General features: G+C 39.4%; 1 protein-coding gene across 3 annotated transcripts; it reads right to left on the bottom strand.

Moving 5' to 3' along the window:
- Positions 1 to 4,273: 4,273 nt before the first annotated feature.
- Positions 4,274 to 16,342, bottom strand: nr2f6b (nuclear receptor subfamily 2, group F, member 6b). 3 transcript variants are annotated; one of them, XM_028028775.1, is made up of 6 exons: positions 15,346 to 16,342; positions 14,564 to 15,245; positions 12,756 to 12,850; positions 9,043 to 9,371; positions 6,840 to 7,086; positions 4,274 to 4,711 (listed from the first exon to the last, which is right to left on the bottom strand). In XM_028028775.1, the coding sequence occupies exons 2-6, from the start codon at positions 14,830 to 14,832 to the stop codon at positions 4,437 to 4,439; spliced, it is 1,215 nt and encodes a 404-aa protein (XP_027884576.1). In that variant the 5' UTR covers positions 14,833 to 15,245; positions 15,346 to 16,342; the 3' UTR covers positions 4,274 to 4,436. The 3 variants fall into 3 exon arrangements, with proteins under 3 accessions (XP_027884576.1, XP_027884577.1, XP_027884574.1); XM_028028776.1 differs by having other exon boundaries at positions 14,564 to 15,240; XM_028028773.1 differs by having other exon boundaries at positions 14,564 to 16,342.
- Between the last annotated feature and the right edge of the window lie 764 nt (positions 16,343 to 17,106).

Below are 17,106 nucleotides of genomic sequence, written 5' to 3'. Positions count from 1 at the left end.
AATTAGATCAGATGTCTTTTATTTTAGGACAGTTAGAATGAGCAGAATTATTTCTGTTCGCTAAATGTCACATTAATGAGAGAAAGAATATGTGAGGGAGTTATTATTATGCCATTAAAAACAGAAATGTACATGTATTTCCTGGAGTTGTGGCTGAGTGAGACGGTTTAAAGCAAAACCAATGCACAAAAATAACAAAATTCACACAGAAACATAAATATAAAACTCAAAATAAGCAATTTTGACAATTTATCACAGAAAAAAAATTATTAATTTTTATTGTTCATTTGGAAGAACAATCTGTGCCTAAGCTTTAAATGTTGCGTCAATATTTCCACATAATGTTCTTTCCTCATGCCGCCATCTATTTTATGAAGTGCATCATTTCCTCTTGTAGCAAAACTGCCCCACAACATGATGCTGCCATCACCATACTACACAAACCTTACAAGTTTCCCTCTTTCCCCCACTTTGTAAATGTATCTGTTCCTGTTTTATAGTCAATAAAAGCTGACCTAATTCAGCGATCTCAGCAAGAGAGACAGCTTACAGCTTTAAAATAAATATTTCACTGCAGTAATGTAAACTTTTTAAATCTAATCTAATGTGAGGGTTTTAATTCATCGGAAGGAGATCCCACAATAAGAAATAATTGCTTTTATCACAATCACTTGTGTTGAATTTATTAGCACCTCCAACAATTACTGTCAAATAAATGAAATCGAACCATTTTCTTTCAAATTGACTGAAATTTTCTAAATTAAGTGGCACGTCTGGAAACTTTTCATTCACATTGGGTAACATTTTGTTTTTCTGGGGCGACACAGAGGTCCATTCCTCATCAAAAAAAGAAAGAAAAGAGAACGAAGGCTCAGGAGGTTGAAGATAGAAGAAAAGTTTGAAATAACCCGTAGATAAATAGTGTTAAAGTCCACAGCTTATGAAGGTTAATCATAGAAACATACAGTACATCTATTTACTGTGATGCAACAAATAACGAGTCAGGCAGACAAACTTCTTTAGCAGTTTTTAGTTTTGGCATGAAACATGATTCTTTTACATGTAAATCTACTGCCACAGTTAAATCACTAAAGTCAAAAATACTAGCAAATAAACACAAACTGTTGCACCAGGGATCACGGCTCTTACTGCCTTTTTTAAAAATCTTATAGCAGAAAAAATAAGTCACACCAAAACATGTTTCATCAATTATTAGTTTGGCAAAAATAAAGAGTTTCTGTTCACTGAGCTGCGGTTCATAGTCTTTATGAACTATGAAGTACCTGGATCCTAAAGTCACACCTAATCAACGTACCGTTCATCATCATCATTATAATAATCTAGAGACGACTCATCTCTTTAAGGGGGAGTAAAGTGGGGAAGAAATAAATCATCTACTCTTATAAAAGCAAAGGAAACAGCATCCAGGTAGCAGAGTCGTCATAAAAGATTCACTTGAGTCGGCCATCTTGTTTCATCCAAGGTGAGGCTTAAAAGATCCTCAAAGATGCTTCAGGTGAAGTCCGATGCCGCGGTTGATCCCTTTATCATGAACACATCAGTAAGTTCACCACACAATCTGTGTCTGGTGAAGAAAACATGAGGTAATAAAAGCATCCACAGGGATGTGACTGTCTGAACAACCAGGCTGTGTTTTAACGTTTAATACATTCGCATCATTGCGGAGAAACACGACAGGTCCCCGTCTTACAAAGAAAAAAAAAATGCTAAGGTATTTGCAAAAAAAAAAAAAAGTTGAGCTAACACTTTTTATTTCTGTACAGTGCTGTGAACAAAATCCCCTCCTTACAGCAGATTTTTCTCTTCATTTTCACAAGAATCAAATTTTAATTTCAGATATGTAGCTCTCCATAGCAGCCTGGGCAAATGGAGACGCAACTTGCTGAATCATGATTTAACTAGAAAGCTGAGCTCAGACCCAAAGAGTCAAAAAATGAGTGAAACAAAACATGTCTGGCAACATAAAGACGTCTAAAAGCGACACATCATGTAATGAAATTACCTATGAGAACAAAGCCTGACATCTGTCAGTGTGGAAAGAGTTACGAAGCTGTTTCTGAGGCTTTTGAACCCCAGAAACCCAGAATGTGAGACACTGACCACAAATGAAGAAAACATGGAACGGTGGTGAACCTTCCTAGCAGTGACAGTCCAAAGAGAAGTACTTCAAAAACTCTTCCAGGACGTCACATCTAAAGCACTGCAGACATCATGTTTCTCAGTTAAGAGCAATTTTAATTGTCCTACATCTTTGTAGGTTTAGAGAAAGCGAACACTGCAAATACACAAAACCTTACCACATACTTCAGTTTCTATTGCTAATACTTGGTGCACTTGAACTAAGATGAAACTAACTTAACCCTTTCAGACCCAAGTTTCAAATCTCTGTCTAAATATTTTTGCTTATTTTAATTATCCTCCTAATTGTTCTTTAAATGTCCTGTGAGTAAATATATTTGCCCATTTATCCACAACAACTGGAACTTTCAATATCTAGCAAGTTATTTTCGAAATTTACCGTCTATTTAAAGAGCGCCCCTCAGATTAATTTTTATTTTTCGTCTTAAAAATTTACAGGTAAAATAATCCAGTGGAACTTGCACTTTTTATTAATAAATATTCACTAAAACCAAGCAGAAAAGTCATTTGTAAGTCACTTTTGTCTTATTCCAACTGCGTTAAGTACTTGCACTAGAAACTAGACCAAATATACTTGGTTATATTTAGTTTTTTTGCAGTGAACAATTGAGCTTTTCAAAACCAAAACAGGCTGTAAGGGGGTGAATAGTTTTTCCACAGCACTGTAACAGACTCGTATTTACATCTCCTGGGTTTGTGATCCCTACAAAACGTCCCAGCCCTGATCTGGCTGCTATGGCTTAATTTAGACTGGACGACAGAGACAGGAGAGCACACAGCGCCGGGTTCAGCTGGAGTCACATTGGGGGTCATATGGGAGGAGGTAGAGGAGGCACATGGCCTCATGTGAGAGAGCAGTTTAATGGAGGCCCTGTTCGCTCAGAGGGAGACGAAGCCAGAGGAGGGATCGCCACTGACGGCGCTGCAGACTTCAGGAACGCACCGCTGTTTCCTTACTGCCATAACGACAAAATCAGGATCCGAAAACCAGAGTAGGGCTGGGCGATAAAACAATTTTTCATCATTTAATATTTGGAAAACCTTTTTTTTTTTTTTTTTTTTTCCACCATTTCACTCCTTTGGTTCAACTCATTTTCATTTTGGGTATCAAAATCACCAAAGAGCCGGTTGTGGCAGAATGTACTAATAAAACTTCCCATTAACAAGCTGTAAAAGTATTAATAAAAAGCTGGAAGCTGAAATTAAATAATACTGAACATGTAATTTGCCAGCATATAGATAAAAACGACTTTTGTTTGACTAATAAAATTATATGTAAGAGTCTAAAGGGCCACAAAAAATAATTCTGGTGGGCCAGATTTGGCCCCCGGGCCTTGAGTTTGACACACGTGGTTCAGAGTGATGTAATCTCACCAAGAGCCGCCATCTTGTTTGACAAACGTGTTTTACAGCTTCTGTTTGTTTGGACCATGAATTCAAGTCAACTTTACAGCAAAATGGGTCAGGCTAAGATGTTTTTCTGTTTTCATTACGAGAATAAAATCAGAATATTAGGAGGATGAAGTAGTACTTTTATGAGAACTACAAAAAAAATAAATAAATAAAAGCCTTCTTATTAAAATGACTTTTTTTCTCATACAGTACAGACCAAAAGTTTGGACACACCTTCTAATTCAATGGGTTTTCTTTATTTTCATTACTATTTATAAGGCAATAAATCCCACTTATTAACCTGACAGGGCACACCTATGAAGTGAAAACCATTTCAGGTGACGACCTCTTGAAGCTCATCAAGAAAATGCAGAGTGTGTGCAAAGCAGTAATCACAGCAAAAGGTTGCTACTTTGAAGAAACTAGAATATAAGGGGTATTTTCAGTTTTACACTTTTTTGTTTAGTGCATATTTCCACATGTTATTCAAAGTTTGATGCCTTCAGTGTGAATCTACAATGTCAATAGTCATGAAAATAAAGGAAACTCATTGAATTAAAAGGTGTGTCCAAACTTTTGGTCTGTACTGTGTGTTTTTCTAGTAAAGTTGCATTTATTCTGCTAATATTATGACTATGTTCCTGTAAATAAACTGGCCCTAATATTCTGCCATGCAATTAACAGAACGAATGACTAAAATAAAAGCCGCTTTTTGAAAATGTTTTTTTTTTAAAGAAAAAAAAAAATCAAGTAAAATCGGATCTGGTATGAAAAAAATGGTAGATTTAATTTTTAAGCCCCGCTGCCCAGCCCTAGCTCGCCTCCATGGCGACGCCTCCTTACAGTCTGACCTCAGCCCGTCTCTCTCCGACCCGGCGGGCCGTTCACTGTCCCGTCGCGTACGGCCAGCTGATGGAGCTCCCTGACAGCTGCATGTCTCGGATCAGCGTCTCGATGGGCGTCTTGCCCACCAGCCTCATGAAGAAGAGCTGAGAGATGAGGTTCGCCGGCACGGCGCGCAGAGCCGGCAGGCGCAGCAGCAAGCGTCCGAAGCGCTGAGGCTGGCTGGGGTACGTCAGCCGCTCGTACTCGGTCAGGGCGACCTGCGCCTTCTCCTGCAGCGACTCCACATGGGCCGGGTCAGACAGGCCGCACGCATCTGCCAGGTGGGAAACAGAAACCATCTGAAGGACTGTTCTGCTGGAAACGGTTTAGTTCGTCATAAATCAAATATAAACACAAAATCTTACCAAGTATTTCTAGATTTTAGTTAAAATGTCTTATTACAAGTGAAATAAGACAAAACTAAAATACAGCTCTGCAAAAAACTAAGAGTCCACTGTACTGAACCCCACTGAAATATCCTGGTTTTTCCACCAAATATTGATTTCTGAACTCTTCCTGAGTTAAAACATTAGTGTTGTTGTTTCTAAATGAATATAAACTTGTTTTCTTTGCATTATTTGAGGTCTGAAGCACTGCATCTCTTGTCATTTTGACCATTTCTCATTTTCTGTAAATAAATACAAAACTTTTGCTTGGAATTTCAGAGACATGTTGTCAGTAGTTCATAGAATAAAAGGACAATGTTCATTTTACTCAAATATATACCTACAAAAAGTAAAATCAGAGAAATGATTATATCAAGTGGCCTCTTAATGTTTTCCAGAGCTATACAAGTGACTTTTCAGCAACATACAGGAGGTATTTTATGTCAATAAATCCTTAATATTGATAAAAAAGTTCTGGTTCCACCAGCAGATTATTTCACTTATAACAAGGGAAAAATGTCTAGTAATAAATGAAATAATCTGCCAGTGGAACCAGTACATTTTCATTAATATTAAACTACTGCTTGACTGCTATGTTTGGCAGCGCACTTCCGCTAACCCGCTAACAGTGAAGCTAATTTTTCATCTAGCGCTTTAGCATTTTCGCTAGCAAACTCAACTTCCTCTAAACTAGTTTTCAGGGCAAATTCTAGGAAAGTGTGAGGAAAATATTGATTGATAGCAGCCACTAATTTATAATATTATGCTTTATTATTTCTAGTTCATGTCTTCCTGACATCATGCAACCATAATGAAGAAAATCTGAAAATAATTTATTGGAGAAAACGGAAACACAGAACCTTAGAGATCCCAGATAGCATTTTTTAAAATTATTTTGTTGATGCTGAAATAAAATAATGTTCTTCACATAAAACAGTTTCTTCATTTGGATTACTCACAGATTAAACAACTCATTTCTCCAACAGCCTGCTGGGAACAAAACGCCTGCAGGCTGACAAAATGCTGACAAAACATATCTACGTTTGTTATGTCGACACAACTGGTTCTTTTTTTAAGTTAAAGTGCATTTTAAAGCCTGAGTGATTCAAAGGTCAGAGTTCAGCAGCTTGGAAACTAAATACTTTCACCTGAAGGGGATCACTTACTGGGATGTAAATGAATAAAAAGAAGCAGCTAAAGTCAAAATAAAGACCTTCAGATAAGCAGTATATAATGAGGAAAAGCAATAACTGAATATTTTTGCACATCTAAAATAACATTTTACATATCAAGAGGAAATAACGGCACTTTTATTTTATTTTATTTTCTAATCCCCTGCAGATGCTTGTAGAAGAGTTTAACAAACTGAATGAACTCATCCATCAGCCACAATAATGCTTAAAATAATGTCATTCATTTCAAGGTAAATAGACGTACAAGAAAACATTTCATTGCTGATTTTTAAACACCTGGTTTTGAAAAGCTTCACACCTCTTGATTATTATTTCTCCCATTTTATAAAAATGCAAAAGCAGGTCAGTTTCGTCTCTTGCACTTATTTAATGCATGATAAAAACGTAGTAATTTCTAGTGTTTACAGACTTTTTTGATTTTTCTGACTGATTGTTCTAAACAAGCTGAGAATCAGTTGCTTTCTGATTTCCAGTAAATATGTATTAAAATGTATTTTATGTATTTAAGGTGGTAAAAGTTTTCCTCTGATTTCAGCCTTTGCGATGAGTAAATGACGTGTTTTTGTTGTTTCTCATCTACCTAATAGCTTGTTGACACACGTCAGACTACTGCTTTAAAGGAGTTTTCCCATTGTTTCTCCCTATTCACTAAGGTCAAAGGTCAAACCCAAACCAACAGCCCCCCTGCAGCTGGCGGTGTTTTGTTTCTGTGACATTTGAACCCGGTCCTAAACATCAAATGGGCTGATTTGTTTTGGTTTCCCCTGAAGGAGCCTGGAGTCAGATCGCAGCGCAGATATTTACAGTAAGCGTTCAGACGTACCGGGGGAGAAGAGGGCGATGGCTTTGAGGCAGCTGTACTCGGCGGAGTCCACCTGCAGCCGGTTCAGCTTGTCCACCTGGTCCTGGAACACCCTGACCTGGTCCATGAAGGACACCACGCGCTCCGCGGACATGGGGGACGAGTGGAAGCCGGCGGCGGCCAGCAGGGGCGCCATGTGCAGCGGCAGGGCGGATTGCGCCGCGTTCAGGATGAACAGCTCGCTCCAGCTCAGCCTCAGCAGCGCCACCTACAGGCCGACATGCACAGAGTTAAACAGGGAGAAACTGTCTGACCAAACGACAAATTTGCTTTATTAATGTATTTTTATTCATTTGAACTGAAGAAATTACATCAGATTTTTAGACCTTAACGTTTTATTTTATTAAATTAATCTGCTGTTAGCTGATGTTAGTTGATCAAAAATGTTGCTAGCTAGCTTAGCTTAAGGCGTTCAAAGTCCCACAAACCACAATTTAAGAATAAATTAAATTAATTAAAATGGCACAACAACTTAAACACACAGTGATTTTTTTTATGCTTTCTGTTTCACACCGACTCATTGACTCATATGTTAAAGAACCAGGATCATGTTTCCAGGCACACGGTGCCATTTTATAGTACAATCAACTTCAGTTATATAATGTGGTATATATCAGATATGACCTAAAAGAAAATTGATTTTGTCTCTGTCTCTTTAAGAAGCTGGTGCTCTTTCTGAAACTCTGCCTTCATGAAGTCATCACAACATGGCTCCCCTTTAACAAAGTTTTAACCAGAGTTGCACTGAGAATTAGCTTCTATAATGAGCTCAGCACATGTGCAGTTTCACCAGATGTTTGCTAATTGCTGCTGGCTAGTCTGAAGGAGCCGACTGAGGGATTCACGGGAAAGAGCTGGTCTGTGAGGCGGAAGCTTGGAAACTGCCGCTCTGAAGGAGTTTAGCACAGCCAAATGGTTGCCATGGAGATGAACAAATTTCTCAAACATGCATGAAAGAATCAAAGCAACACTCCAGGTTTGTTTGTGATGATGGAATAACAATAAAATCATGATGTAAAGCTTGAAAATGTCTTTTTAACATAACACTGCCCCTTTTGAATACAAACAAGCTGCTGCTGGCCACTCCCGCCCAACTCAACGTTTAAACTCGCAAGGGAAAACGGCTGAAAACAGATGAGCAATTATACAACCGTACATCTTTGAAAGGCAGAGTTGGAGCCTCCTGCACAACCAACATGAATGCAGCAAGTGGTTTCTGGATGGCAAGTCAACAACAAAACACTTGTCTTTTTGCTTTTTGCTGGATTTGCTAGGTGACGGCCGGGTTTCACTGTGGTTGCTAGGTAACGCCTGCTGATTTGTGAAGGTTTTTGATCGGCTCATTTTAAGCAAAGTAAGGTAAGGTCATTTTATTTATATAGCACATTTTTAGCTACAAGGCAATACAAAGTGCTTTACAGGAATTAAAAGAAAATACAAGCAAAATAACAAACCAAAAGAAAAAGCAAAAGAAGAAAAAGCTAATAATGTTGATCCAAAGTAAATAAACTAGAATCCTACTCAGGGTCGAATTCAACCCTGAGTAGGATTCGACTCCTACTCAGTAGATAAGTATAAGTAAGTATCCTCTGGTCTAATTCATTTTCTGGTTTGGAAGAATAGGAGTCTAAAAAGTACTTGCTAAGGTCGTTTTTCTGGGTCCCAAGTTCTAATCCCTGTTCTGGGTTACTAAATAAGTGTAAGTAAGTAAGTATCCTCTGGATTTCTGGGTTGCTAGATAAATATAAGTATCCTCTGGACTTTCTAAGTGTGCTCTAAATTTGTAAAAGTAATGAGTACTCCACAGTTTCTAAGTAATAATAAAAACAAAATGTTCCTGTTCTGGAAGAATTTTTCTGGATTCTAACTTCGTTCTAATTCCTTTTCTGGGTTGCAATAACAGGAGTCTCTGCATTTAAATAGTGAGTATTCTACTGTTTCTAAAACATAGGCTACAGAGTGACTAATAAACTAGAATCTCTGTTCTAATTCCTTTCCTGGGTTAAAAGTGAGTAATCCAGTTTCTACCAAATTAAAATAAAAAAGAGGAAAGGACACACTAGAGCACTTGGGTTGTTTTTAGAAACAGTTCAGACAAAGACGACCGTACAAAAAATTTGCCAAATGTGAATTTAACATGATGGGTTTTAAATGTCGGACTGACCTGCTCTGAGACGGGGAGTTCTGGAAAGTACGGGATGTTTCTGGCCCACTCGATGGTGCTGAAGAGGAGGCGGGCGGCCAGCTCACAGATGCTGTCGATGCCCATGACGGACGCGCCGCTCGCCGACGCCTGTATCTGCGCCTGAGTGTAGGGGGCGCCGTAGCGGCTGTTGCTGTACGGCTCGGCCCGAAGCAGCTGGGAGATGAGCTCCGACACCGGCTGGCCGTTGAAGTATTCCGCCCCGATGTGACCCGGACCCCCAGGTCCTCCAGACAGGGAGTTCGGACTGATACCTGAGTGAGACGGAGGGATTCGACCTCGCTGGACAGCTGCAGGGGAGCAGAACAGAAGAACCGAAACGTTAATAAATAAAACATTATTGCCTTAAGTTAAATAAGAATCCACAAAAAGTTTATATTTTATGCTGTTTATATGCTATAGATGATATTAAATGATTTATATATCAAGTAAATGTAATTTTTAAACACTTTAGGTGTTGAAATACCAATAAACTTAATAGCAAACTTTTGCTTTAAAAGTTGATTGGTTGCTTGTTATTGCAGCAAACATTTTTTTACAGTTAATTAATGCAGATGGTTTTATTTCCTCCTGGTAAATTCTTACTTTTGTACCAAATGTCTACAAAGTGAATCTTAAGTTTTTCTTTTCTGGTTGTATTCGTGGCCTCAAATTATACAACAGGTCTAGTTGAAATAAGCATCGCGATACAAGAGTTTCATACCAGTCGATATTGATAATTATTGATTAGCTTTTTGTTTTAAATATCTGAAATACTGCTAAACTGGTGGTTTTCCCTCCACACTGTTTTTTTAAATTTTTAAGCAAACCTTAAATTGCTGCCGCGCCAGTTACTCAGTAGGTTGTTGCTAGGCAACCAAAGAGTGAGAGAGTTAGTTGAAGCCACCGACCTTGCTTAGTTGGCCCTCAAAGGTTGAGCAGGTAAAGCCTTTCCTCTGCCTACATCTCCCAGAATGCAGTGCGGTTCTGGATCAGTGAATATCCTAAATATTGAATATTCCATCAGACGTATTATCTATTAATACTGAGATTGTGTTTATCGCGATATATATTGATTTAATGATACAGCCCTGCATATATTATATAAAGACTGTGACCTTTTTAACTTTAGTCTGTTTTTTGATATTTTATGTGACAAAACAACACAATTTGTTGCACAATAGTGAAATGGTCGGAAAGCTTTGAACACCTGATGCAGTATTGTTCAATTATCCTCCATTATTATCAGGTTGTTGAGGCAAAAGCGCAAACAGAAGAGCCCAAATTTTCCTGCATCTATATATTTTCTCTGTAAATATTGTAAAATATCGTAAATATTTGTATAAACCAAGAGGTATTTAATTATCTTTATTTGACTTTGTTTTGAATTTCTTTGTTTTGTAGTTGGAGTGCTGATTGACTGTAACAACTATTTTGTCTGATTGTTTTTTTTTTTAGATTCAATCGGTGACAAACGGAAACTCTGGGTGGTGAATCACCATCATTGATGTGCATTAATATGGTAAGAATGGCCTAATCCAAGTCTTAACCAAAACTGAATTGAGAGTTTAGGACATACGCTCTCCAGATGGTCTGAGTGAATTTTAACTTCTTTTTGAAGGATAATATAATTGAATTTCAGACTGTAGATTTGAAAAGCTGCTGGAAATAAACCTCAGATTTGCAGCATAGATTGAACCAAACATGGTTCTACAAAGTTCTGGTTAAAAAAGGCAATAAAAAAATCACACTTTTCTGATGTCTACTTGAATAGATGACCTAGTAAAATTGATCAGTACAACTTTCTAGATTGGTAAAGTCCAGAAAAATAGTTTAAGTTACGACTGTAAAGTCACAAAATGTGAGAGAATTCAGCACTATTAAAAAAACAAACCGGTTGATATTTAAACAAAAAGAAATACATTTAATTGATTACAAAATTTAGCTTGTAGTCTGAATAATATTCCAATGCTGATTTTTACTTTATTTCCTTTTACTAGTGGAGATGAAAACAAACTGCACTGTTAAGGTTTTGACAAACATGACAGAGTTGCAGTCATATAGCAGCAGAGAGAGAGAGAGAGAGAGATTTCCTCCTGGGTTAAAAACCGGCTGCAGGTTTCTCCTCTCGGCTCCGCTCTCTTCTGAACCGCACCTCCGATGGAAGAATCTTTCAGAAAGCGGTCAGCTGACTGGGTCAGAGGTGAAGCGGACGCTTCCAGGTAATGTGGAAACAGTTGGTCACGCGTCCAGTTCATTAATAACTGTGGAGCGCTGCCCCCCGCTGTGGGCGCCACAAACTGGACTTAGATTACAACAAAAGCACATAAATCCCAGGTCCAGCTGGAGTTTCAGAAACTGACTTTAATCTGACTGTGTGACGCAGTTTCTAATATATAAATCACAGTTTTTTGTGATCACACGCCTAATTCTTAGGTGTTAATAGCTCGTTATGTGGGATAAATCTGTGGAAACAGTGTGACACACAGCTCGTAAAGACGAATACATTCAGTGCAATCATTAACTTTCTTGTTTTTTACTCCTCTGAGGATTAAATGCAGCTGGATTCCCTGCAGCAGCCGTGCTGGAGGGAATCCAGCTGCAGAGTGAAAACATGCTGAGAATAAAGACTGTCCTCAGGTCACATGGCCGGGCGCGGCATGATCTTACTAGACCATAAATTGTCCCAGGAGTTATTGCAACGATTGATAATATTGTTGTTTTGAGACCATTTTCAAGTAATCTAATAGCAATGGCACAAAAATGCAAGAACACATTCTCAAAGATAAATAAACTTTAAATTATAATGGAACTGGAAGACACTTTAAATGTCCAACATAAATAAACTAAATGACAGAAACAGCAAATAAAATGAAATATGAAGTTTCTGGAAACAAAAAAGGATAGTTGAGACCAAAACACCAGACTGAAAAGTTTTATCATCCAGTTTTCAGTAGAAAGAGAGAAAACAATTAAATATTGAAATGGAAATTATTGAGCTTCTCTTAATTTATTATGTGACTAACTGATTTATTGCTTATTACAACAGGTCTAGAGCAGCATTCTGTCTAAATTATTAGCATTAGTTTGACCTTACTTGGATTTAAATCAATTTGAAGTTTCTCTGAACTTTAAACTGTATATTAAACACAATCTAAAAACAACTCGGCTATTAAAAACATTTAAAATGTCGTCATTTAAATGTTCCCCACCCCATTAATGAAGCTGAAGAGCTGCAGAGACAGACTGATGCATCCTTGATGCACAAAGCAGCATTATCACAGATCCTTCCTCCCAGCAGCTGTGAGACTCCATAGCCATCACTACATCCCTGCTGCTATTTGCACATCCCTGTTTGGTCTTAAAATATAAATATTTGCTATCTTTTATGCACACATATATAAATGCACCTGTGTATGTTTTTCTTTAAATTATTTTACTGAATGATTTCCGCCAAATTAAAGACAAACAACAGAGAAGGTTTGAGGTGCAGAGAAACCTCAAACCTGTATTTCTTCAACAACGCCTTGACGTTGTTGGACGTTTTAACAAAATCCCAACAAGTTTCAGGTTTCAAACACATTGAAGTTTGTTGCAATGTGACAAAATGTGTAAAAACTGAAGGTGTGTGAATATTTTTATGTACGTCTGGAGGAGAAACCAGCTTTATGCTGCGGTGTGAGAAGCTTTGATACCTTCTTTCCGCATCCCGACGCGAAAACACTTCTTAAGACGGCAGTATTGGCACTGGTTACGGTGATGCTGGTCAATTTGGCATTCTCTGTTCGATCTGCACATGAGGAACAAAAAAACAAATTAAATACATTCACCTTTTTTTTCATGACATAGTGAGGAAACAACTTGAAATGTAAGCCTGCCTCCTCCTGTTGTGAGTGAACTACATGAACTGGCTGCAGAACTACACAGACTGTGACCTTTGTAAATCATCAGCGTTACACACCCTCGTGTTGCTTTTTACAGCAGGTTGAGCTCTGCCAACGTTTTACAGGGAGCCCTTTTCAAGCCCAGATGCAAGAAGAAGAAGAAGAAAAAAACCCATATGGAGTTAATGCACTTTTTTTTCAGAGGAATAAACAACTGAATTTGGCAGCTGGGAGAGGAGTTGGTATGAGCAAAGGGCTGAACTGCAGCGCTGATGTAGCTGCGGTGAGGAATAATGGGAATGTTGACCTTCTGAGGCAATCCATCCTCACATGACAAACCTTCAGGGCTTCATTTGTGCTCCTTTTGTTGCCTTGTCTCAAGGCTGTTTGTGGGATGAAGCTCAGATTTAAAGATATTGTTTTCTCCTGACTACATTACAGATAGGATCATAAAAATCTTGTTGTCTACTTTTCTGTTTATGTGTGTTTAAGGGGGGAAAAAAACACAAAATCAAAGTATGTTTAAGAGATTTACTTCTTCTAAGAAAGTGTTGTGAGTTGAATCACATTTTTATTTGTTTTTTATCAGAAGGAATTAGGGCTGCAACTGATGATTATGTTAGTTGTTGGCTTCAGCTAATTTTATAATGTTAAAAATACAAAATAAACAAACCAGTTCCTTGTTTAAATAAGAAAATAAACATTTTAGTGCCTAAAATCCAATAATGTAGCTTTCCTTTAGTGTATGCTTGATTAGTTGCACATAAATTGATCATTTTTGCATTAACTGATTATTAATTTGATAGTAAAAGGTGCTTAATAGAATGTTTTGTTTTTGTTAACAATTAAAGTGACAATAAGATCTATTTACATTTCGTTTTTAGGTATCTGTAAGGTTGTGACTGCACCAATTATAGCTCCACAAACACAAACACTGCTCTTGAAAAACATTAACATTTATAATATGCTTCTTTAGGTCACAAATCTCATAAATACGTTTGCTTTGTATCACTAAACTGCACACATATTTTCACATTTATTGATATTTATTTATACTTTAATTGAACAAAGTGGGGAAAAAAAGTACAATTAACAATCCCAACAATACGAACAAATTTGGGGGGGTTATAAGAAATTTATCACGATACACAATACAATAAATACCCTCTCGTAATTTGAACTGGGTGAAGCTAAAAGTAGCTTGAGGAGTTCTGGGCAGAACATATAATTCGCCAAAAGAACTAGCACTTTTTTAAATCAATATTTAGTCATTATTGCTTAAAACAAGCTCTTATAGCTGAAAGTTACTTGTAAGTTAGTTTTGTCTTATTTCAACACATTTGTACTAAGATATCTGCACTAGAAACTAATCAAAAATATTTTGTAAGATTTTGCCGTAAATTTACAGACAAATGTTTTTTTATTATCTTAAATATAAAATACCTAAATTACATAATTACTGCTCTGATGGTGATGTTCTTTCAGCAAGTGGCCCTTTTTACAGTCTTTATACTCCAGTTGACGATTAATCGATTGCTAAATCAGTTTAGGTTAATCACGACTAATGGTGATTAACCGATTTGGTGCTATTGAAGGGTGGATTTTCCAGCAGCTCCTACCTGCAGGAGTAGTTCAGGTTCCTCCTGATGCTCCTCTTGAAGAAGCTCTTGCAGCCCTCGCAGGTGAACACGCCGTAGTGCTTCCCGCTGGACTTGTCCCCGCACACCACGCAGTCCACCACGCAGGTCTTGTCCTCGTCGCCCACGTCCACATCGCTGCTGCCGGCCTGCGGCGAGTCGTTGTCCTCCTCCCTCCTCAGGTACGCCTTGTCTCCCAGCCCGTTGGTGTCCCCGTTGGGGTTGCCCCATCCCCCGCTCACCATGGCCATGTTCTCAAAGACGCGCCGCCCCGTGAGAGGATCATACACGGACCCTTCGCCGTCTCAGCCGGGTTTCACGTTGCCCCCCTTTCAAAGTTGGAAGAACTGGCTTCAGACTCCGAGGTTGGGACGCCTGGTTTGAATTTGAGCAACTTTGTCCTGGAAGATCTGAAAACAGGAGACGAAGTTGTCCCGATTCGCCTGCGTTGACCTTTATCCCTTTCGCCGTCTGGCAGTCCTGACCCGGAGGTCCTTCCTCTGCGATATTTTTCCTCTCCCTTCTTTAATCCCTCCGCTCTCTCCCTCTCTCTGCTCTTGTTCAGCCCTGACCTCTGATCAATGGCTCTTGAGCTCGGAGAGAAACTTCAGACGCGCATTAAGTGGTTCAGAGTTCAGGCAGGAGTAAAGGGTGCAGCCCTGCTCTTTTCACAGGAAACAATAAATTACTCTTTGACTCTTTCTCCTTCCCTCTCACCCGCTTTCTCCGACCCCGGCTATGAAAGGAAGAAGAAAATACCTCACCTGCGATTGAGCATGATGAAAAGGGACGCAGATATTGGAAAAAATCTGCCTCCTCTCTTCTGTTTCAGGGCAGCACTTTCCCCTCAGCGCGTCCAGCAGGTGATAGAAAAATAAAACCCAGTCAGTTCTCCTTCAGGCAGGGTTAAACTGCCCTGCCCTTTCCTCTAACTTATAAACTCGTCCAACCAGTTCCTGCCGTGCTGAGGTGCTATCTTCTGATCTGAGCTCTTCCAGTCCAGACGCACGCTGAGGCTTTTTTCAGAAATGCACAGATGGCTAAAAGAAATAAGTGTTTTATTCTTTTGCTTTTCTGTTTTCGGAAACTATCTTTTTCTTCTGACTCAGCTGGTTTCTGGAGCAGCAAAGTTCACCAAAGACGTCCTCCTGCTCTGCCCTCTGTGACGAAACTCTGTTTTCTTCTGCTCCTTCAAAGCCAATGGGGTCAGAGGATCAAATGTCAGAGAAAAAACAAGCCAAAACAAAGGCTGAGTTGAGAAATCTCCTCCGTCACAGTCTGCTCCCCTTTCCCAAAGTCATGTCTCAGTTGTCTTGTTTTCTCAGAGCTTGTCCATCCTGCAGTAACATCTAGAGGCCAGAACCTCCCCGCTTCAGCTGTCAGAGACTCGGGCTTTTACTGCTGCGCTCCTCGCTCCTCTCTGATCGTCCTTTTCCCTTTTTTTTTTTTTCCAGCCGGCTTTGGCAGGAATAAATTAGGCGAAAACACAGAGCGCTCCTCTTCTGTTCGAGCCACGGCAGAGATAGCCTCCTCTCCCTCCGCTGCGCTCCCTCCTTTAGGGAGAGTGAGCGTGTGTCTGTGTGCTGAGGGATTTGACACTGCTATTCAAGCCCTGCAGTTGCCATGGCTCTGGATGCCTTATAAGGCCAGCGGAGTCAAAGAGCACCGAGTGGGCTGCGGCCAAACCCACACACACATTGAGAAAGAATGCCGGGCCGCCTGACTGGCTGCCTGCGTTCCCCCGCTGACCCCCGGGCCAGCCTGGGAGCGCGGGGAGGGAGGCGGGGCGCCGTACAACCGTGGCTTCATGTTCTCCCCGCCGCTCCATTCCCAAAGACCTCCTCCGGCTCTGTTGACCCAATAATAACAAGGAGGCCCTGTTGTTGTTGAGCAACTTGTCAAAAGGTTATATGATACTCTGCTGGCTGCTTTTCACACCTGCCGCTCACACTCACAGGTCCAAGTGAAGGATGTCGCCGATCGGATGGCGTTCGTTTTTAAAGGAGTCCTACCAGTCGTTTTGATACCTCGATGAAGAATTTCATACAGACTTTATGTAGCGATGGTGGGCATTAATCGTATTAGTAATCATAACATTTTGATTTATCATTGTCCCAATAAACTCCAATTCAGGGTTTTATAAGCCTGGCGGGCCACCAGGCTTTGCTTGTGCTCCCACCAGGCTAAGAATTGTTTGTTTATTTATTATACTTTTTTTTTCATACACTAGTAACTCTGGAACCACCTTTACTGGTCTACACGCTAACAACTTCAGCAAATAAAGCGACAAGTCACAGATAAAAGATCAACAAATTGCATACGCTTTAATTAGGACAAAATGACTGAAACAACTTGTTTTGTTTGCCTTTTTTAAGACTTTGCAGTTGGTGTTTAGGTATTGCTAATAATGTCTAACATTTTCTGTCAACTATAAACATTTAAACTCAAAACATGGTGGGCCGCAGGATGACTACCCTAGCGCTGCCCCTACCACCAAGATTAGCAAGGTTTTTTGCGGGATACTC

Source organism: Xiphophorus couchianus, chromosome 9 (genome assembly GCF_001444195.1).
Source record: "Xiphophorus couchianus chromosome 9, X_couchianus-1.0, whole genome shotgun sequence".
Lineage (NCBI taxonomy): Eukaryota > Metazoa > Chordata > Actinopteri > Cyprinodontiformes > Poeciliidae > Xiphophorus > Xiphophorus couchianus.
Note: the sequence above shows the minus strand (reverse complement) of the source record. Positions and strands in the feature narration are given on the sequence as shown.